The 22,435-nt window shown below is 42.1% G+C and overlaps 1 protein-coding gene across 3 annotated transcripts in view; it reads right to left on the reverse strand.

Moving 5' to 3' along the window:
- Window positions 1–22,435, reverse strand: part of LOC106613092 (kinase suppressor of Ras 1) — a 62,592-nt gene that overhangs the window by 36,014 nt on the left and 4,143 nt on the right. For all 3 annotated transcript variants that reach the window (XM_045724677.1, XM_045724678.1, XM_045724683.1), the window contains exon 2: window positions 6,681–6,821. In XM_045724677.1, the coding sequence (XP_045580633.1) occupies window positions 6,681–6,821 (141 nt within the window). The remainder of the gene's footprint in view (window positions 1–6,680; window positions 6,822–22,435) is intronic.

Consider the following 22,435-nt stretch of genomic DNA (forward strand, 5'->3'; position numbering starts at 1 on the left):
CAAGTAATAAATTGGCCTCTTAAAAACCAAAATTGAAAATGGCCTTTATTCAAGTAAATAAATGATGGCGTATTACAGTTCCCCTTTGTTCTTGTGGTCTGGAGAAGACATTTTGTAATCAATGCAGGAGAGTGGCTCCACACATTCACGACCATCCCATCACCCCACCAACCCTCCTCACTCTCCCCTAAGAGACCCAGTGATGTACTGGGCCGTATGCACTACCCTCTATAGCACCTTTCAAAGCACTTCTGTCACGCCCTGATCTGAAAGAGACGGTTTATTTCTCTATTTTGTTAGGTCAGGGTGTGGGGTGGGCATTCTATGTTTTGTATTTCTTTGTTTTGGGCCGAGTATGGTTCCTAATCAGAGGCAGCTGTCTATCGTTGTCTCTGATTAGGAATCATACTTAGGCAGCCTTTTCCCACCTGTGTTTGTGGGTAGTTGTTTTCCGTTTAGTTTTCTGTACCTGACAGAACTGTTGGCTTGTTTTTGCTATTTTTGTTCGAGTGTTTCATAGTGAAATAAAATCATGAACACTTACCATGCTGCGCTTTGGTCCCCTCTCTACGACAGCCGTTACAACTTCATGGTTACTGACGTGAGTGCTATGGGGCAGTAGTCATTTAGGCAGGTTACCTTCACATTCTTGGGCACAGGGACTATGGTGGTCTGCTTGAAACATGTAGGTATTACAGACTCGGTCAGGGAGAGGTTGAAAATGTCAGTGAAGACACTTGTCAGTTGGTCCATGCATGCTCTGAGTATACGTCCTAGCAATCCGTCTGGCCCCGGGGCCTTGTGAATGTTGACCTGTTTAAAGGTCTTGCTCACATTGGCTACGGAGAGTGTGATCACACAGTCATCCAGAACAGCTGGTGCTCTCATGCATGCTTCAGTGTTGCTTGCCTTGAAGCAAGCATAAAAGGCATTTAGCCCGCCTGGTAGGCTTGCGTCACTGGGCAGCTCGCTGATGATTTTCCATTGTAGTCCATAATAGTTTGCAAGCCCTGCCACATCTGATGAGCATCAGAGCCTGTGTAGTACGATTCAATCTTAGTCCTGTATTGACACTTTCCCTGTTTGTTGGTTCGTCTGAGGGCATAGCAAGATTTCTTATAAGCGTCCGGATTAGTGTCCCGCTCCTTGAAAGCAGCAGCGCTAGCCTTTAGCTCGGTCTAGATGTTGCCTGTAATCCATGGCTTTTGGTTGGTATATGTACGTACGATCACTGTAGGGATGGCATCGTCGATGCACTTATTGATGAAGCCGGTGACGGAGGTGGTATACTCCTCAATGCCATTGGATGAGTCCCGGAACATATTCCAGTCTGTGCCAGCAAAACAGTCCTGTAGCGTAGCATCCGCATCATCTGACCACATCCGTATTGAGCGAGTCACTGGTACTTCCTGCTTTAGTTTTAGCTTGTAAGCAGCAATCAAGAGGATATAATTCTGGTCAGATTTGTCAAATGGAGGGCGAGGGAGAGTTTTTTGTACGTGTCTTTGTGTGTGGAGTAAAGGTGGTCTAGAGTTGTTTTCATCTGGTTATACATGTGACATGCTGGTAGAAATAAGGTAAAACAAATTTAAGTTTTCCTGCATTAAAATCCCCAGCCACTAGGAGCGCCGCTTCTGGATGAGCATTTTCTTATTTGCTTATGGCCTTTTACAGCTCGTTGAGTGTGGTCTTAGTGCCAGCATCAGTTTGTGGTGGTAAATAAACAGCTATGAAAAATATAGATGAAAACTCTCTTGGTAGGTAGTGTGGTCCACAGCTTTTCATAAGGTACTCTACCTCAGGTGAGCAATACCTCAAGACTTCATTAATTGTGGACACGAGTCTGAATTGAGTCACAAACTTGATCTTGAGACTAGACTGTAGGATTTCCTACGGCCTAGAATCGAGGCCTTTGCCAGTCATGAAGGACGAAGCCACAGATAGAACAATGAGACAGATATTTCACCGGATGTATCAATGTGAAGCATCCGCTTAGTGTTTCCACTCACTACCAAATATGGTAGAGAGAGGAAGCCCACTTGCTGGCAGTGGGAGAAGATGGAACGAGATGGATTTTACACGCACACAGAGGCTTTCCATAAACAAAATATGCATATTGTAACGCCTGTCATTAGAATTAGACCAAGGTGCAGCGGAGGATGTGTATTCATTATTAAAGAGTTTAATGAACCTAAACACTCTATACAAAACACGAAAAGAAACGACAGCAAACAGTCCTGTCTGGTCCCAAAATGAACACCACAGAAAACAATCCCCCACAAAACCCAAAGGAAAAACATGCTCCTTATGTGTGACTCCCCATCAACAACAACGAACTTCAGCTGTGCCTGATTGGGAGCCACACACGGCCCAAAACAAAGAAATACAAAAAAAACCTAGAAAAAGAACATAGAATGTAACACCCTGGCCTAACCAAAATAAAGAACAAAAAACCCCTCTCTATGGCCAGGGCGTTACACATATGTATGCAAGAACGCGCCAATAGAATCTCTCTAGCTCGTGCTTGGCTCTGCCCACTTCCTTGCTTGTCCTGCCCACTATGACTAATTTGTTCCCATTGGAAACGACAGGCTGTGGTCTATCTTGGTTTAGTTATAAAAATCTTTGACAAAGCTAGGCCCCTCTTAATTCTAATTGGCGAACACTGAACTCAAGTTATCCTGTTATGGCTAGGGGGCAGTATTTTCACGGCTGGATAAAAAACGTGCCCGATTTAATCTGGTTACCACTCCTACCCAGTAACTAGAATATGCATATACTTATTACATATGGATAGAAAACACCCTAAAGTTTCTAAAACTGTTTGAATGGTGTCTGTGAGTATAACAGAACTCATTTGGCAGGCAAAAACCTGACAAGGTTTCAGGCAGGAAGTGGCCTGTCTGACAAGGTGTCGTTCTTCTTGTCTCTGTTTATTGAAGAGTGAGGATCTTAGCTGTCCCGTGACACTTCCTACGGCTGCCATAGGGTCTCAGAAGGCGGTAAAAAGCTGAATCGTGGCTTTGCAGGCTCTGGCTGAAACAAAGTAGCGTGTTTGGGTAGTGGCTGGTTACAGTACTGTGAGACTCAGGCGCGTGCCCGCGTCGACCGAATGCTTTGTTTTCTTTCCTCTGTTTAGCTAAAAGGAGATTCCCGGTCGGAATATTAGCGCTTTTTTACGAGAAAAATGGCATAAAAATGGATTTTAAACAGCGGTTGACATGCTTCGAAGTACGGTAATGGAATATTTTTTTGTCACGAATTGCGCCACGCGCACGACCCTGATTTACCATTTCAGATAGTGTCTGGGACGCACAAACAAAACGCCGCTATTCGGATATAACGATGGATTATTTTGGACCAAACCAACATTTGTTATTGAAGTAGCAGTCCTGGGAGTGCATTCTGACGAAGACAACAAAAGGTAATGAAACTTTTATAATAGTAAAGCTGATATTGGTGAGTGCTAAACTTGCCGGGTGTCTAAATAGCTAGCCCGTGATGCCTGGGCTATGTACTTAGAATATTGCAAAATGTGCTTTCACCAAAAAGCTATTTTAAAATCGGACATATCGAGTGCATAGAGGAGGTCTGTATCTATAATTCTTAAAATAATTGTTATGCTTTTTGTGAACGTTTATCGTGAGTAATTTAGTAAAATGTTAGCGAATTCCCCGGAAGTTTGCTAGTTCTGAACGTCACATGCTAATGTAAAAAGCTGGTTTTTGATATAAATATGAACTTCATTGAACAAAACATGCATGTATTGTATAACATAATGTCCTAGGGTTGTCATCTGATGAAGATCATCAAAGGTTAGTGTTGCATTTAGCTGTCTTCTAGGTTTTTGTGACATTATATGCTAGCTTGAAAAATGGGTGTCTGATTATTTCTGGCTTGGTACTCTGCTGACATAATCTAATGTTTTGCTTTCGTTGTAAAGCCTTTTGAAATCGGACAGTGTGGTTAGATAAAGGAGAGTCTTATCTTTAAAATGCTGTGAAATAGTCATATGTTTGAAAAATTTAAGTTTTTGTATTTTAGAGGAGTTTGTATTTCGCGCCACGCCCATCATTGGATAATGGAGCAGGTGTTCCGCTAGCGGAACGTCTAGATGTAAGAGGTTAAGGGTTATATGTCAGACTCTCCTATACCACTTTGCCCAACATGTTATACCCCAGAGGTTGTAAGTAAACCCTTTTTAAGGTGATATAACTTGTAACGTTATTATAGGATTGTGAAATCCATAGCCGAATGGCTTCAGACTAAGCCTTTCTCACTGGAATTTGATGCTTACTGTAACGTCTGCTTCCAACTCACACCCTCTAACACGTAGATCCCCTGAACGCAGCTCACTTTCCAGCCCACACTCTCAAACACCTAGATCCCCTGAACGCAGCTCACTCTCCAGATCCCAATCACCTGAATTCTGATCACCTGTTCACACACCTGTATGTCATTATCACACACTATTTAGTTCAGTTCTTTGCACCCCATCATTGTGAGGTATTGTTTGTTTTGTTACACACGGCTTTCAGAGCGCTAGTTTTCCCGTGATTGTCTCCTCCCGTGTATGATCATTTTTTGCCTACCTCACTAACAACGCCTTTTGCCTATTCCCTGCCTGTACTTTAGCCAATCGGATATCCTGTTATCTACTTATTGCCTGATCTCCCGGACTACTACTAGCCTTTTCCCTGCCTGTACTGTTGCACTTTTGGACCCCCTGTGTATGACCTTCTGACTGTCCCTGGACCCAGCTACCTGCCTCCTCCTGTGGTCCTTTACAAATAAAACCTGCTGCGCCCTGCGCTTGAAACCAGCTCTCTGTTCATTACACAAACATTGAACAGAGCTTAGATTAGGGTATTTAATTCCTTTCAGACTCTCGAGGAGAGAGAGCAGGTATAACATAATGACAGACAGACTAACTAGATCACCAATTCAACACATAACTTGTAGCAGTTATCTCGCTAGTTAACTTTAGCTAACTAAGCATTCATTTCGTTGTTGCCTTTCCACCTGCACTGTAGAGCCTTCAATAGCTAAATAATGGTAGGCCTAATGCTCTCAAGAAAGTATGCTAGTTTATGGAGGAGATAATTGCTTTTCTCTGCGATTGCCGCAACAACAAACCCAACACATAGTAGTGAAAATGCTTGATGAGGAGTTTGCAGCTAAGGTTTGTTTTTGAGTGACATTTTAAAATCACTTGAATGGACTTAATTTTGGACTACAGGGGAGAGGTAAAACCGTTATTGGCATGCTTGAAAAATGTATTGCTTTTTAAAATAAATGTGTTATTTTCTCCTCTGATATGAGCCCACAAACAAAATCATCAATTTCCCTACAGTGTATATCCAGTCATCATCAGTACAGATGATTCCAGTGGTGTCAGAGTTTTTAGTTCAACTGAAAGATAACTTTGAAACAAGACTTGATGAGTTTAGTCTCCACACAAAGGTGACTCAGTTTTTTTAGGGACTCATTACATACTGATGCGGAGCGGAGACTTCTCTGCAATAGCTAAAAAAGTGCCGACTTCACATGATGTGGGTCCCCTCTCCCTAAAGTTCGTAGACATGCAAGCATCTTATCTGAGGCAGGCGCATCAGTCTATGGGCTGTGCAAAGTTTTGGACTGAGCATATTATTGCAGAAAAATTCCCAAACATACAGGATTAAATTTGAAAAATTCTCTAAAATACAACAATATATAAACAATTCAACTAATGAATAATACGTGTGTAGATTGTGTGTGATAGAGTGCACATGTTTAACTATACTTGTGGGGACCAAAAGTCCCCATAGAATAGTAAACTAACAGATATTTGACCAATTGGGGACATTTTGCCGAGTTTTAGGTATGATACAACGGTTTCAGTGTATGTATAATACTCCAATAATGCTTGCAAACTACTTTGCTTTTCGCTTGGGTCTGTTTAATGTTGTTACAGTTAGCCTACTAGTCTTCATAGCCAGCTAGCCTATTGTAGGCAACCTAGCCAGCTAGTGTTATGCTAACACATGCATTACAACGTGTTTGCTGTTTTAATGGCAAAACATTGCTGATTGGTGTTTATTTATCAATGGGAGTTTTGCAAATCTATCTGATATTATTTGGTTGTTCATACAATGCATTTAGCTAGTGTTTATTTTGACTATGTAATATAGACCTAATATATAATATAATATGTGTGTCAAAGGATTTGATTGGTCAGCATATTTTTCATAGGGAACACTTCTGGTCAGGTGTAATATATATTTTATTAATTTACTTTTATGGATAACTGACATGCATTGAAAAAATCTACACAAATACGCGAATATGCTAATGTTATGCAAATGCATTCTGAGCCTCATTAAATATGCACACTGCAGTACCAAAACCCAGGTACAGGGGCGCTCTCTGGATACACACTCACATACACCGTGACTGAAAAAAACACCTTCTGGGGACTGAACCCAAATAATATTCACACTAGACATATTTTAGCATGCAATTTTCTATCAGTTACAATGGTCTACCTTGTGGGGAACATGATTTTGTCCCCAGTTTGTCAAGACGTCCACACATGGAAGGTGTGCAAACAATGTCCCCATAGGGTCAGCATAACAAGAACACACACACACACACACACACACACACACACACACACACACAGTGTGAACAAATAGTACCTGTATGAGTTCAGGTCTGAGGTTGATGGTGCAGAGCCAGTCTCCCAGTCGAGGGTAGCTGGCCAGGGCCTGGGTCCTCTGTCTCTCAGGCACTCTCTGCTTACACTGCAGCTGCTTACAGATGTACTTAGTCAGTTTCACCTGGAGGAGGTGACAACACAATTACAAGAGCGTTAAGAGGCCGCTTGGTCTGAACAAAAATATTTCATTAAGAAAGTTCCGAAAATAACTGAAACACAGACGATGCTAAGCAAAAGCATTATCTGATTGTTGTTATAACCAAGTAGAACAAAATGAGTGGATAATGAGTGGATAATGAAACTTGCAGCACAACAAACAGTTGATCCTTTGCAAGCACAGTGTGTGGGAGTTTCATTTCATTTCAACAAAGGAGACTGACGACAAACTGACAACTGCTGGTGTGAAACCCACTGATGTTTGAGAACAAACTGCATGGTGTTTCTTTCTTGTTATTTTCAGCATGAGGTCTGGTGTTCTATGCAAAATACCGGTGAGAAGCGAGACAAGAGCTCAGGCTGAGGAAATCCCCCTGTCGACTAAGAGTTAGAGTGGGCCGAAGTGAGAGAGAGAGAGAGAGAGAGAGAGAGAGGAGAGAAATAGAGGACAGAGAAATATATATACTGAGTGCACAACATATTAAGAACACCTGCTCTTTCCGTGACAGACTGACCAGATGAATCCAGGTGAAAGCTATGATCCTTTATTGATGTCACTTGTTAAATCCAGTTCAATCAGTGTAGATGATGGGGAGGGGACAGGTTAAAGAAAGATTTTTAAGCCTTCATACAATTGAGACATGGATTGTGTATGTGTGCCATTCAGAGGGTGAATGGGCAAGGCAAAATATTTAAGTACCTTTGAACGGGGTATGGTAGCAGGTGCCAGGCGTAGGGCTGTTACCGTGACCGTATTACCACCACACCGGCAGTCACGAGTCATGATGGCAGTCAAATTCCACGTGACCATTTAGTCACGGTAAAATCTAAACAAACACTTAATGAGAGCCCATGAGCTCATGTTGAGCAACATTTCTATAAGCTATGCAATTGTGTGAGAAAACAGAGTGATGGCCTCTATTAAAAAGAGGAGTATCCCATCAGTATCCCACTATATTTATTTATCAACTCTCCTAATATTAAGCACATTGCTTCACTTTAAAACAGGAGTATAGCCTACCTGGCTGGCATGAAAATTAACCATGGGAAAAGCGTCCTCCATTCGCTATTTAAGTGCATAGATTACATATTTTTTTCCTCCTGACTAAATCAAAACTAATTTCACACATATATTATTTAGTATATGTAAAGACAAGATTACATCAAGAATAGTTGTTATTAGCCTACCACTTGTGAATGACATATTATCACTTGTCATGATGCCCAGCTTGTGTGCAGTAAGGCAAGAAATGCATGCCTTTTTCCCCCGACTTTTTCAAATCATATCATGTAGCCTAGCCCACAAGCCTATATGTTTTGATAATGTTTGTATCTCAACTAAAGTGGCCAAATAACTTAAAAGTAAGCACATTAATTAGCTTTACAATGGGTTTAAAACCTAACTGTCATACATACGCAGCATGTGAGTTTCAAGTTTGGGGAAGATCATTTTCACCATAAAATGCACCCTTTTAATAAAAGCATTACTTGCATAATCGCATTTGCGGTCACTTTTGAGAATGGTGTTTTCCCGCTAATGGAACATTCACGCTTATAGCATACTGCCATGTGCACATTGCTGCGCTCATACTATTAAGAAATAGCCTAATAGTTTATCAACATTTTAAGCTAAACGTTCTGATCTGTTGTGTCAGCCTCATTGCTTAAAAAAGTTGTTTTGATGCTAGTTGTAGTCATTTGGGATCTTTCCTAAACCACAACTGTCCCAGACTATGTTTGGAATATTTCTTTCTCTCACAGAATAGGTCAACTTTTGTACTATGGGGGATAGTAGATTGACATAGGCTAGTGCTTTTGCTGTTCGTTAAGCCTACTCATCTTGTTGACTGACGAAAAGTAAATTGGGACAGTTCTTCCAATATCTTCAATATTCACTTCCGAATTGGATAAGGACTCGCACAGTTGCATCCCCGATGTGTCTGTCTTCAATTGTAGTTTGTGAGAAAGACCCAATCACGTGACGGAGAGCCATTTGAGTGAGATGTGCTTTGGAGCATGCAGCCTGGAGAAGGGAATTATAATTATTATATTCACTGGCCGCAAAAGGCATGGATTCTTTTAGGGGGCATTACGGCCACACAAAGGGGATGCCGCTGGGAAATTTGAGGCATTATCAAGTGCTTGTCAAATTGAGAATGAGAGACTGATGAAGTGTGTGCAGCCTGCACAAAAAAAAACAAAGCAGAGCTCATGCCTTTCATGCAACTTTTTTCAAATGATCATTAGTCGCACACTTAGAATATATTAAAAATCAAAACATATAGCCCAATGTTTGTATCACAACTAAAGTTACATAAATAACTCTAAATTAAGTATTTAGGAGTACCTGTTTCTTTGTTAACTGCTCAACACGGAATAGAAACATGTGTGCACTCCCTCAAATCATTTGGAGAAAATATCCTTTCTATTTCATTCAGCTATGTTCAATTGTATTCTTCATACTATAAAATAATATAATAAAATGCCACAGAATTGTCTGCTAAATGAACTAGTGTAAATGTGTTGATGTTAATTAACAGTCAATTACCAGTTATTTGCTTGACAATCAACGGCTGACGAAATTTCATGACCGCATCAGGTTTGTGTCAAGAACTGCAATGCTGCTGGGTTTTTCACGGGGGGGGGTGCAACTCAGTATTAGGAAGGTGTTCTTAATGTTTTGTACACTCAGGCCTAAAAAATAATAACTTTGTCTTAGAAGCACCTCAGCGTTATAAGCTCTCAAGAACATGAATGTAGAATGTTGATGAAGGAGAGGAAACAAGGACAACATTTCTCTGTAGAATATTGATATGCACTCCTACCTCCTGAACAGAGAAGGTGGAGATGGAGGGGCCAGTTTCAGTTCATCCTTGACTGACTGGGTATTTAACAGTTCTCCCCTCAGAACAGCAAACAGCAAATAGTCCTCATTACATACAAACTCAGAGGAACACCGAGCAGCCTTTCTCATGGGGGCGTCGACTTGTGCCACTGCCATGACAACCGAGCACCATGGAAACCCTGCAGCCACAGACAGTGGAACCCGTTTATGTAAAAAAATGAGATTATGGGAGATGCTGGGCTGGGGTCACAGAGAGGACTAGAGATATCAGTTAGAGCAGGGATGGGTAACTTTGATGGGGTTAGGGGCCACAGAAAATCAGAATTTATCATGAGGGATGCAGTGGGGGGATTAATCCGAGGGCCTTCAAAGGGGGGGGCCAGTTGCCCATCCTTGAGTTAGATTATAGTAGAGTCAAGTTGTCCACCTTACCTTCGGACACCAGATCCCAGAAAGCAAGCTTTTACCTGGCAACCAGTGGACTGAACTGGACTCACATATACCTCTTATCCTTCTGTCCAGCCACAAGCATTACTTCTAGTCTTATCACTCTGTCCAGCTACAAGCATTACTTCTAGTCTTATCCCTCTGTCCAGCCACAAGCATTACTTCTAGTCTTATCCCTCTGTCCAGCCACAAGCATTACTTCTAGTCTTATCCCTCTGTCCAGCCACAAGCATTACTTCTAGTCTTATCCCTCTGTCCAGCCACAAGCATTACTTCCAGTCTTATTACTCTGTCCAGCCACAAGCATTACTTCTAGTCTTATCCCTCTGTCCAGCCACAAGATTTACTTCCAGTCTTATCCCTCTGTCCAGCCACAAGCATTACTTCTAGTCATATCCTTCTGTCCAGCCACAAGCATTACTTCTAGTCTTATCCCTCTGTCCAGCCACAAGCATTACTTCCAGTCTTATTCCTCTGTCCAGCCACAAGCATTACTTATAGTCTTATCCCTCTGTCCAGCCACAAGCATTACTTCCAGTCTTATCCCTCTGTCCAGCCACAAGCATTACTTATAGTCTTATCCCTCTGTCCAGTCACAAGCATTACTTCTAGTCTTATCCCTCTGTCCAGCCACAAGATTTACTTCCAGTCTTATCCTTCTGTCCAGCCACAAGCATTACTTCTAGTCTTATCCCTCTGTCCAGCCACAAGCATTACTTCTATTACTTTTTTCCAGCTGAAAGTAATACGTCTGCAGAATTTCAGTCAGTGTTTTAAGTATTTTGTTTTTTCAAAGCTGGATTTGAGCTTATTTCAACCAAAAAGCTGGTGCTGAAGGTGAGTGAGTTAAGAGGGTGGGCAACTGTAAATAGGTTTTAGTTCATGTTTAGGCTCCCATCGTTAGTCACTGATGGTCCTGGTAGGGTTTAGGGAGCCTGGCCTAGTGGAACAGCATTAAAGTTTCATCAGCACTAGACCAGTCTGAGGGAGACTGTCTCTGAATGCCCTCCTGTCTCTCCCTATCAGAGAATGGCCATGGCTGATTTGATGTACTTCACTGAGCGACTAGAGGAAATCAGGCGGTGTTGGTTTGCACCAGACAACGCCTGGCCTCGTTCCGCTGTGGTGCTCGTCGTTATTCACTGTCTATCTTTCTCTCCATCTCCCAGCTCTGTTACATGGCAGGCACATGCAGCGAGGGGTAGGGCAAGCTGAGTGGGGACCATTGGGCAGACAGGCAGCACGTATCTGTGCCCACATGTTTTACCACAGTGTGTGTAACTAAATTGTGTGTATTGTGTGTGACAATGACCCAAGGAAAGGGCCTTTTCACAGAAAGAATAAAGGAGGTGGCCTTGGCTGCCAGTACTCAACCTTTGAATGTTAGTCTCTAAGTACCAGACAACGCCTGTGTGGGGGAGGGACGATACTGGTTCTCAAGATATCATTCTCAACCACTACCACAGTTCATTCCTTGAAGCTGCGCTTGTATATTGCGGTTATGAAAAATACCACAGTACGCAAACGGTAAGCATCACTTCTCCATATAAGTTTCCATCTATGGAAAAAACATTTGTGTATCTTAGTTAAGGCAAAGGAAACAGTGATAGATGTGACAAAGAGAGCGAGCAAAAAGGTCAAGAAAGGAAGGAGAAATCAAACAAGACAAAGAGAAAGAGAGGTGGGGAGGGGAACGAGAGACAGATCGTTTGAAAAACCACATGGGAGTTTCCTGACACTACACGACCCATAATTTTTTTGTTCTGTTTCTTCCACTGACTGCACCGTAGCTGCTGCTTAAGATAATCGTCAAAAAGATCAAACTAGTACTACTATGATCTTCCCAATAAAGTGTGACAAGAGCCTCAAAAGTTAAAATCTCTGCAAATTGATAGTCATTTAATGACTGAGTGTTTATTTAATGACAGGTTTCACAGAAACAGACAATGTGGGCAGATAATATGGGCCATGTCCATCCCTGGGTTGCCAGATCTGATTACAGAGTAGAAGCTAACCACCGTGGCATTATTAGTTAGTGTATGGAAATCAGATGACGGCTGTTAGTTAGGTGTGGTCAGTCTGTAGATTTAACTTTAGACTGAAGGAGTCACAGGGCCCTGTAACAAGGTGCCAGTAGGACTAGAGCTGTGGCGGTCATGACATTTCGTCAGCCGGTGATTGTCATGCAAATAACTGCCAGCCTCAAGGTAATTGATCGTTAATTAACATAAACACTTTAGCATCTCCTTGCTTTCACGCATAGCCTACAGACGTTTGGAACATCTACATTTTAAAAAGTCAAATTAAGAGTAATAAATCCATTTAATTTAGCCTACACCATCACAAAAAAATCCATTATTTATTTTAGGCAGGTCTAAAGAAACATGATATGAAGAAAATGTAGTCTATTTCAGAAGAACAGAATAGCAGACTGTAAATTGTCTTCATGTTAGGCCCTGATCTGACTATGCCATACGTCTGTGGGCTACACTAGTTATTTTAGCAGACAAGATTTGCTTATAATTCCTGTGGCATTATTTATATTATTTTGTAGTAAGAAGAATACAATTGAACAAAGCTGAATAAAATAGAAAGGACATTTTCTCCAAAAGATTTCCAAGGGAGTGCGCACATGCGGCTATTCTGTGTTGAGCGGTTAACAAAGAAACAGGTCCTCCTAATCGGAAACAAAACTATAAATGCAACATGCAAACATGCTCATTGGGTGACATGTCTGATAACTATGCAGGCCATGGACGAACTGACCATTTAGGGGCTCCCGAGTGGCGCAGCGGTCTAAGGCACTGCATCTCCGTGCTAGAAATGGCACCCTGGTTCGATTCCAGGCCCCTGGTTTGATTCCAGGCTGTATCACAACCGGCCGTGATTGGGAGTCCCATGAGAGAGAGTTTCATCATAGCCCTTGATGTTTTTTGCGACTGCACTTGAAGAAACTTTCAAAGTTCTTGACATTTTCCGGATTGACTAACCTTCAAGTCTTAAAGTAATGATGGACTGTCGTTTCTCTTTGCTTATTTGAGCTGTTCTTGCCATTATATGGACTTTTACCAAATAGGCTATCTTCTGTATACCACCCCTATCTTGTCACAACACAACTGATTGGCTCTGTCACGTTCTGACCAGTAAAGGGGTTATTTTGTTATTGTAGTTTGGTCAGGACGTGGCAGGGGGTGTTTGTTTTATGTGGTTCGTGGTTTGTTGGGATATGTGTTTATGTAGAGGGGTGTTTGTTTAGAGTGTTCCGGGGTTTTGGTTTATGTTCTGTTAGTATATTTCTATGTTCTAGTCTTTCTATTTCTATGTTTAGTTGATGGGGTTGACCTTCAATTGGAAGCAGCTGCTCTTCATTGCTTCTAATTGAAGGTCATATATAAGGGGTGTTTTTGTCATGGGATTTATGGGAAGTTGTTTTTGCAAAGCTGTGTGTGTAGCCTGCAATACTGTGCGGTCGATCGTTTTCTTGTTTTGTTTTTGTTCAGTGTTCTAATAAAGTTAAGATGAGCACTCAACCCGCTGCGCCTTGGTCCACTACGTATGACGACCGTTACAGGCTCAAACGCATTAAGAAGAAAATAAATTCCACAAATTAACTTTTTACAAGGCACACCTGTTAATTGAAATGTATTCCAGGTGACTAGCTCATGAAGTTGGTTGAGAGAATGTCAAGAGTGTGCAAAGCTGTCATCAAGGCAAAGGGTGGCTAGTTTGAAGAATCTCAAATATAAAATATATTTTGGTTTGTTTAACACTTTTTTGGTTACTACATGATTATGTGTTATTTCATAGTTTTGATGTCTTCACTATTATTCTACAATGTAGGAAATAGTCAAAGTAAAGAAAAACCCTTGAGTAGGTGTGTCCAAACTTTTGACTGGGACTGTATACTAAATAATATACAGTGCAATCAGAAAGTATTCAGACCCCTTTTCCCACATTTTGTTACGTTACAGCCTGATTCTAAAATTGATTCAATTGTATTTTTCCCTCATCAATATACACACAATACCCCACAATGACAAAGCAAAAACAGTTTTTTGCAAATTTTAGCAAATTGATAAAAAAAACAACGTAAATTACACATTTACATTAGTATTCAGACGCTTTATTCAGACCCTTTACTCCGTACTTTGTTGAAGCACCTTTGGCAGCGATTACAGCCTCGACTGTTCTTGGGTATGATGCTACAAGCTTGGCACACCTGTATTTGGGGAGTTTCACCCATTCTTCTCTGCAGATCCTCTCAAGCTCTGTCAAGTTAGATGGGGATCATCACTGCACAGCAATTTCCAGGTCTCTCCAGAGATGTTCAATCGAGTTTAAGTCCGGGCTCTGGTTGGGCCACTCAAGGACATTCAGAAACTTGTCCCAAAGCCACTCCTGCATTGTCTTGGCTGTGTGCTTAGGGTCATTGTCCTCTTGGAAGGTGAACCTTCACCCCAGTCTGAAGTCCTGAGCACTCTGGAGCAGGTTTTCATCAATGATCTCACTGTACTTTGCTCCATTCATCAAATCAAATCAAATTTATTCATACAGCCCTTCTTACATCAGCTGATATCTCAAAGTGCTGTACAGAAACCCAGCCTAAAACCCCAAACAGCAAGCAATGCAGGTGTAGAAGCACGGTGGCTAGGAAAAACTCCCTAGAAAGGCCAAAACCTAGGAAGAAACCTAGAGAGGAACCAGGCTATGAGGGGTGGCCAGTCCTCTTCTGGCTGTGCCGGGTGGAAATTATAACAGCACATGGCCTAGGTGTTCAAATGTTCATAAATGACCAGCATTGTCAAATAAAATAATCATAGTAGTTGTCGAGGGTGCAACAAGTCAGTAACACAAGAGTAAGTGTCAGTTGGCTTTTTCATAGCCGATCTTTGAGAGTATCTCTACCGCTCCTGCTGTCTCAAGAGAGTTGAAAACAGCAGGTCTGGGACAGGTAGCACGTCCGGTTCATCTTTCTCTCGATCCTGACTAGTCTCCCAGTACCTGCCGCAGAAAAACATCCCCACAGCATGATGCTGCCACCACCATGCTTCACCGTAGGGATGGTGCTAGGTTTCCTCCAAACGTGAGGCTTGGCATTCAGGCCAAAGAGTTCCGTCTTGGTTTCATCAGACCAGAGAATCTTGTTTCTCATGGTCTGAGAGTCCTTTAGGTGCCTTTTGGCAAACTCCAAGCAGGTTGGGGTGGTAGTGGTTAGAGCATTGGGCCAGTAACCAAAAGGTTGCTGAATCGAATCCCCAAGCTGACTTGGTAAAAATCTGTCGTTCTGCCCCTGAGCAAGGCAGTTAACCCACTGTTCCCCAGGTGCCGAAGATGTGGATGTCGATTATGGCAGCCCCCCGCAACTCTCGGATTCAGAGAGGTTGGGTTAAATGCCCCCTGACCAAGTTCACCTCCCTGACCAAGGCCCTTCTCCGCCGATTGCTCAGTTTGGCCAGGCGACCAGTTCTAGGGAGAGTCTTGGTGGTTCCAAACTTCTTACATTTAAGAATGATGGAGGCCACTGTGTTCTTGGGGACCTTCAATGTTGCAGTCATTTTTTTGGTACCCTTCCCCAGATCTGTGCCTCGACACAATCCTGTCTCGGAGCTATACAGGCAATTCCTTCGACCACATGGCTTGGTTTTTGCTCTGACATGCACTGTCAACTGTGGGACCTTATATAGACAGGTGTGTGCCATTCCAAATCATGTCCAATCAATTGAATTTACCACAAGTGGACAACAATCAAGTTGTAGAAACATCTCAAGGATGATCAATGCAAAAATGATGCACCAGAGCTCAATTTCGAGTCTCATAGCAAAGGGTCTGAAAACCTATGTAAATTAGGTATTTCTGTTTTTACAATTTCTAAAAAACTGTTTTTGCTTTGTCATTATGGGGTATTGTGTGTAGATTGAGGAGGTACATTTTTTTATTTGATCCATTTTAGAATAAGGCTGTAACGTAACAAAATGTGGAAAAACTCAAGGGGTCTGAATACTTTCCGAATGCACCATATGTGTGAAATTAGTTTTGATTGAGAATAGGCCATTATCATGTACCTGTCGGAACAGAAGCAGGGTAAAAAAAATACATGTCATACGTATGCACTTAAACAGCACATAGAGGACACTTTTCCCAGAGTTCATTTTCATGCTAGCCAGTTAGGCTACTCCGGTTGTAATGCGAAGCAATGTGCTTATTAATATTACAAAAGTTGAGAAATAAATATAGTAGGCCTAGCCTATAGAAAGCTGATGGGATCCTCCCTTTTTTAACAGAGGCCATCCAAACTCTGTTTTCACAACCTATTGCATAGCTTATAAAAATGTTGCGCAACATGTGCTCTCCTGAAGTGCTTGATTTGATTTTCGATTGCATTTGCACTGATGTCAGAGTGATTAGAGGGACAATAGAGCCCTGAGTATCAGGTCGTTAGCGACTGGCAGTTAGCAAGTTTGGTAGGCTACTAATGACCATCAGCCAGTGCACAGTTTGGAGAAGCCTAGTTACCATGACTAAATGGTCACGTGGAATTTGACTGCGGTCATGACTAGTGACTGCTGGTGTGGTGGTAATATGGTCACCATAACAGCCCTAAGTAGCACCCAGGATTAACCTCGCTATACATTCAACATCACAGGCCTGTGAAGTTTACAAGGACAGCGACTTCAGTTTACGAGACCAATGACATGATTTAAAAAAAGTTACTTCCCTGGTTTACGAGCTGCACAGCTCAATCCTCTAAGACAGTGTTTTGGTTCAAACTATTCAAAGAGACTCTTGTACACAAGAATGATCCTCTTCACACAAGAATGACCTTATTATTGTGCAATTGCAGTACAGCTAATATGAGGAAGTTGAAAACCAGTCGGAAAGACAACACCACTTCTGCAATTACATAAGATCCATGTTTCAGGCAGCACCAAACATCTCTCCAATTCTTCCTCATCTGGTGTCCAGCAACGCTCAAGTCTAGCCTATCCCAACCCCCCACACACCAGTCCTGATGGACATAATATCTTCCCTTTGTGGTCAGAGTCCTTTATCCATCTCTTTATGACAATGACAGTGTAGAACAGTCTGCTCATCTCCAATATCCAATGTAAACACAATACAGGCCGTTTACATGGACAGACCTGAGTAACCCAACTCCCCATGCAGCCACTTAGCTCAGGCCTGACCACCCTATACAGACAGACAGGCCTATTGTGGGTTAGAGATGAAAGGGGGGGTAGAGAATAAAAAGAGAGAAAGGGAGTGAAAGAGAGAGGGGGGAGAAGGGAGAGAGGAGGGCGGGAGAGGAAAGAGACAGACAAATACAGAGAAAGAGAGAAAGGCCTGGCAGTGGCTTAGGCTGCCTCTTTTGTTCGTAACCATGTTGTTATCTGCTGGTTCCCTGGTTGCCCCAGTCCAGTCTCAAAGAAAGCCACTCGATATTCGGCTGTAATAAGAGACAGCCATGTTGGATATCTCCTTCTTCATATATTCCTCCCTTCTTTCCTCATTCCCCTTTTTCTCCCCTTCCTTCCTCTCCTCCCACTGTTTCTCACTCTATCTTTAGCTTTCAACAGCCCGCACTGAGAATGTGTGGGAGGGAGAGAAGTCCAAATTTAGATGCTGCTACATTAATAGCGATGAGAAATTCAGATCAGACGGCCTTCTCCAGTGCTTTGAATTTAACAATCCCATGGGAGATTGAGAACACTGGGAGAGAGGCTAGTGGGCCAGTTTAGTGGTACTGTACCTGATATGACCTGTACAGAATAGGTGATGTTATCAAATCACATTTTATTTGTCACATGCACCGAATATAACAGTTACAGTGAAATGCTTACTTATAAGCCCTTAACCAGCAATGCAGTTTTAAGAAAAAAAATACCCCAAATAAATAAAAGAAACAAATAATTAAAGAGCAGCAGTAAAATAACAATAGTGAGGCTACATACAGGGGGTACCGGTACAGAGTCAATGTGCAGGGGCACCGGTTAGTCAAGGTAATTGAGGTAAGAAACTCAGCAAAAAAAGAAGCGTCCCTTTTTCAGGACCCTGTCTTTTAAAGATAATTCGTAAAAATCCAAATAACTTAACAAATCTTCATTGTAAAGGGTTTAACCTGTTAGGGCTAGGGGGCAGTATTGACACGGCTGGATAAAAAACATACCCGATTTAATCTGGTTACCACTCCTACCCAGTAACTAGAATATGCATATACTTATTACATATGGATAGAAAACACCCTAAAGTTTCTAAAACTGTTTGAATGGTGTCTGTGAGTATAACAGAACTCAAATGGCAGGTCAAAACCTGAGAGATTCCTTTACAGGAAGTGGCCTGTCTGACCATTTCTTGAACTTCTTTTCCATCTCTATCATTTACTAAGGATCTCTGCTCTAACGTGACACTTCCCACGTCGTCCATAGGCGCTCAGAGCCCGGGAAAAAACAGAATGTCGTCATTCCAGCCCCAGGCTGAAACACATTATCGCCTTTCTCAAGTGGCCGATCAAGGGACTCTGGGCTTATGCGCGTGACCCGACCGCCCCCGCCTTTGTGATTTTTTCCTCTGTTTGCCGAAAAGGAGATTCCCTGTCGGATTTATTATCGCTTTTCTACGAGAAAAATGGCGTAAAAATTGATTTTAAACAGCGGTTGACATGCTTCGAAGTACGGTAATGGAATATTTAGAATTTTATTGTCACGAATTGCGCCATGCGCGCGACACTTCTTTACCATTTCGGATAGTGTCTGGAACGCACGAACAAAACGCCGCTATTCGGATATAACGATGGATTATTTTGGACCAAACCAACATTTGTTATTGAAGTAGCAGTCCTGGGTGTGCATTCTGACGAAGACAACAAAAGGTAATCAAACTTTTATAATAGTAAATATGATTATGGTGAGTGCTAAACTTGCCGGGTGTCTAAATAGCGAGCCCGTGATGCCTGGGCTATGTACTTAGAATATTGCAAAATGTGCTTTCACCAAAAAGCTAAGGTTAAAATCGGACATATCGAGTGCATAGAGGAGGTCTGTATCTATAATTATTAAAATAATTGTTATGCTTTTTGTGAACGTTTATCGTGAGTAATTTAGTAAAATGTTAGCGAATTCCCCGGAAGTTTGCGGGGGGTATGCTAGTTCTGAACGTCACATGCTAATGTAAAAAGCTGGTTTTTGATATAAATATGAACTTGATTGAACAAAACATGCATGTATTGTATAACATAATGTCCTAGGGTTGTCATCTGATGAAGATCATCAAAGGTGAGTGCTGCATTTAGCTGTCTTCTGGGTTTTGGTGACATTATATGCTGGCTTGAAAAATGGGTGTCTGATTATTTCTGGCTTGGTACTCTGCTGACATAATCTAATGTTTTGCTTTCGTTGTAAAGCCTTTTTGAAATCGGACAGTGTGGTTAGATTAACGAGAGTCTTGTCTTTAAATAGCTGTAAAATAGTCATATGTTTGAGAAATTGAAGTAATAGGATTTTTAAGGTTTTGAAAATCGCGCCACAGGCTGCAAGTGGCTGTTACGTAGGTGGGACGAATTCGTCCCGCCTAGCCCAGAGAGGTTAACCTGTTGGGGCTAGGGGGCAGTATTTTCACGGCTGGATAAAAAAACGTACCCGATTTAATCTGGTTACTAATCCTACCCAGTAACTAGAATATGCATATACTTATTATATATGGATAGAAAAGACCCTAAAGTTTCTAAAACTGTTTGAATGGTGTCTGTGAGTATAACAGAACTCATTTGGCAGGCAAAACCCTGAGACATTTTCTGACAGGAAGTGGATACCTGATGTGTTGAATTACCTTTAAGCCTATGCCATTGAAACACACAGGGGTTGATTAATGTTTTGGCACTTCCTATTGCTTCCACTAGATGTCACCAGCCTTTACAAAGTGTTTTGAGTCTTTTACTGTGAGATCTGACCGAACAAGAGCCATGGAACGGTGATGGCCGATTAGACTCTGCGCGCGAGTTCATGTTGGGTACCCTCGTTCCAATACGTTATAAAAGAGAATGCATTCGTCCACCTTGAATATTATTCATGTTCTGGTTAAAAAAGGCCCTAATGATTTATGCTATACAACGTTTGACGTTTGAACGAACGTAAATATATTTTTTCCCCTCGTTCATGAAGTGAAGTCCGGCGGGCTTAGATCATGTGCTAACAAGACGGAGATTTTTGGACATAAATGATGAGCTTTTTTGAACAAAACTACATTCGTTATGGACCTGTGATACCTGGAAGTGACATCTGATGAAGAGAATCAAAGGTAATGGATTATTTACATAGTATTTTCGATTTTAGATCTCCCCAACATGGCGGCTAGTCTGTATCGCAACGCGTATTTTTCTGGGCGCAGTGCTCAGATTATTGCAAAGTGTGATTTCCCAGTAAGGTTATTTTTAAATCTGGCAAGTTGATTGCGTTCAAGAGATGTAAATCTATAATTCTTTAAATGATAATATAATATTTTACCAATGTTTTCTAATTTTAATTATTTAATTTGTGGTGCTGACTTGACTGCCGGTTATTGGAGGGAAACGATTTCCTCAACATCAATGCCATAGTAAAACGCTGTTTTTGGATATAAATATGAACTTGATAGAACTAAAAATGCATGCATTGTCTAACATAATGTCCTAGGAGTGTCATCTGATGGAGATTGTAAAAGGTTAGTGCATCATTTTAGCTGGTTTTATGGTTTTGGTGACCCTGTCTTTGAATTGACAAAACATTACACACAGCTATTGTCAATGTACTCTCCTAACATAATCTAACTTTATACTTTCGCCGTAAAACCTTTTTGAAATCGGACAACGTGGTTAGATTAAGGAGATGTTTATCTTTCAAAGGGTGTAAGATAGTTGTATGTTTGAAAAATTTGAATTTTGACATTTATTTGGTTTCAAATTTGCCGCTCTTGAAATGCACCTGCTGTTGATGGAGTGCACCACGGGGGGGACGCTAGCGTCCCACCTAGCCCATAGAGGTTAAACAGGCCAACGTTCACAAGGCCGCAGGGTCAGATGGTTACCAGGATGTGTACTCCGAGCATGTGCCGACGAACTGGCAAGTGTCTTCACTGACATTTTCAACCTGTCTCTGTCTGAGTCTGTAATACTAACATGTTTCAAGCAGACCACCATAGTCCCTGTGCCCAAGAACACTAAGGTAACCTGCCTAAATGACTACCGACCCGTAGCACTCACTTCTGTAGCTTACATCAACACCATTATCCCAGAAACCCTAGACCCACTCCAATTTGCATACCGCCCCAACAGATCCAAAGATGATGCAATCTCTATTGTACTCCACACTGCCCTTTCACACCTGGACAAAAGGAATACTTATGTGAGAATGCTATTCATTGACTACAGCTCAGCATTCAACACCATAGTGCCCTCAAAGCTCATCTCTAAGCAAAGGACCCTGGGACTAAACACCTCTCTCTGCAACTGGATCCTGGACTTCCTGACGGGCCTCCCCCAGGTGGTAAGGGTAGGTAACAACACATCCACCACACCAGGCCTGATCACCGACAACGACGAGACAGCGTATAGGGAGGAGCTCAGAGACCTGGCCTTGTGGTTCCAGGACAACAACCTCTCTCTCAACGTGATCAAGACAAAGGAGATGATTGTGGACTACAGGAAAAGGAGGACTGAGCACGCCCCCATTCTCATCGCAGGGCCTGTAGTGGAGCAGGTTGAGAGCTGCAAGTTCCTTGGTGTCCACATCACCAACAAACTAACATGTTCCAAGCACACCAAGACAGTCGTGAAGAGGGCACGACAAAACCTATTCCCCCTCAGGAGACTGAAAAGATTTGTCATGGGTCCTCAGTTCCTCAAAAGGTTCTACAGCTGCACCATCGAGAGCATCCTGACTGGTTGCATCACTGCCTGATATAGTAACTGCTCGGCCTCTGACCACAAGGCACTACAAAGGGTAGTGCGTATGGCCCAGTACATCACTGGGGCCAAGCTTCCTGCCATCCAGGATCTGTCAGAGGAAGGCCCTAAAAAATGTCAAAGACTCTAGCCACCCAAGTCATAGACTGTTCTCTCTGCTACGACACCGGAGCGCCAAGTCTAGGTCCGTCAGGAAGTCAGCTTCTACCCCCAAGCCATAAGACCCCTGAACATCTAATCAAATGGCTGCCCAGACTATTTGCATTGCCCCCCCCCCCCTTTTACGCGGCTGCTACTCTCTGTTTATTATCTATGCACAGTCACGTTAATAACTCTACCTACATGTACATAAACT

The sequence above is a fragment of the Salmo salar genome, chromosome ssa09 (genome assembly GCF_905237065.1).
Source record: "Salmo salar chromosome ssa09, Ssal_v3.1, whole genome shotgun sequence".
In the NCBI taxonomy this organism is placed as follows: domain Eukaryota; kingdom Metazoa; phylum Chordata; class Actinopteri; order Salmoniformes; family Salmonidae; genus Salmo; species Salmo salar.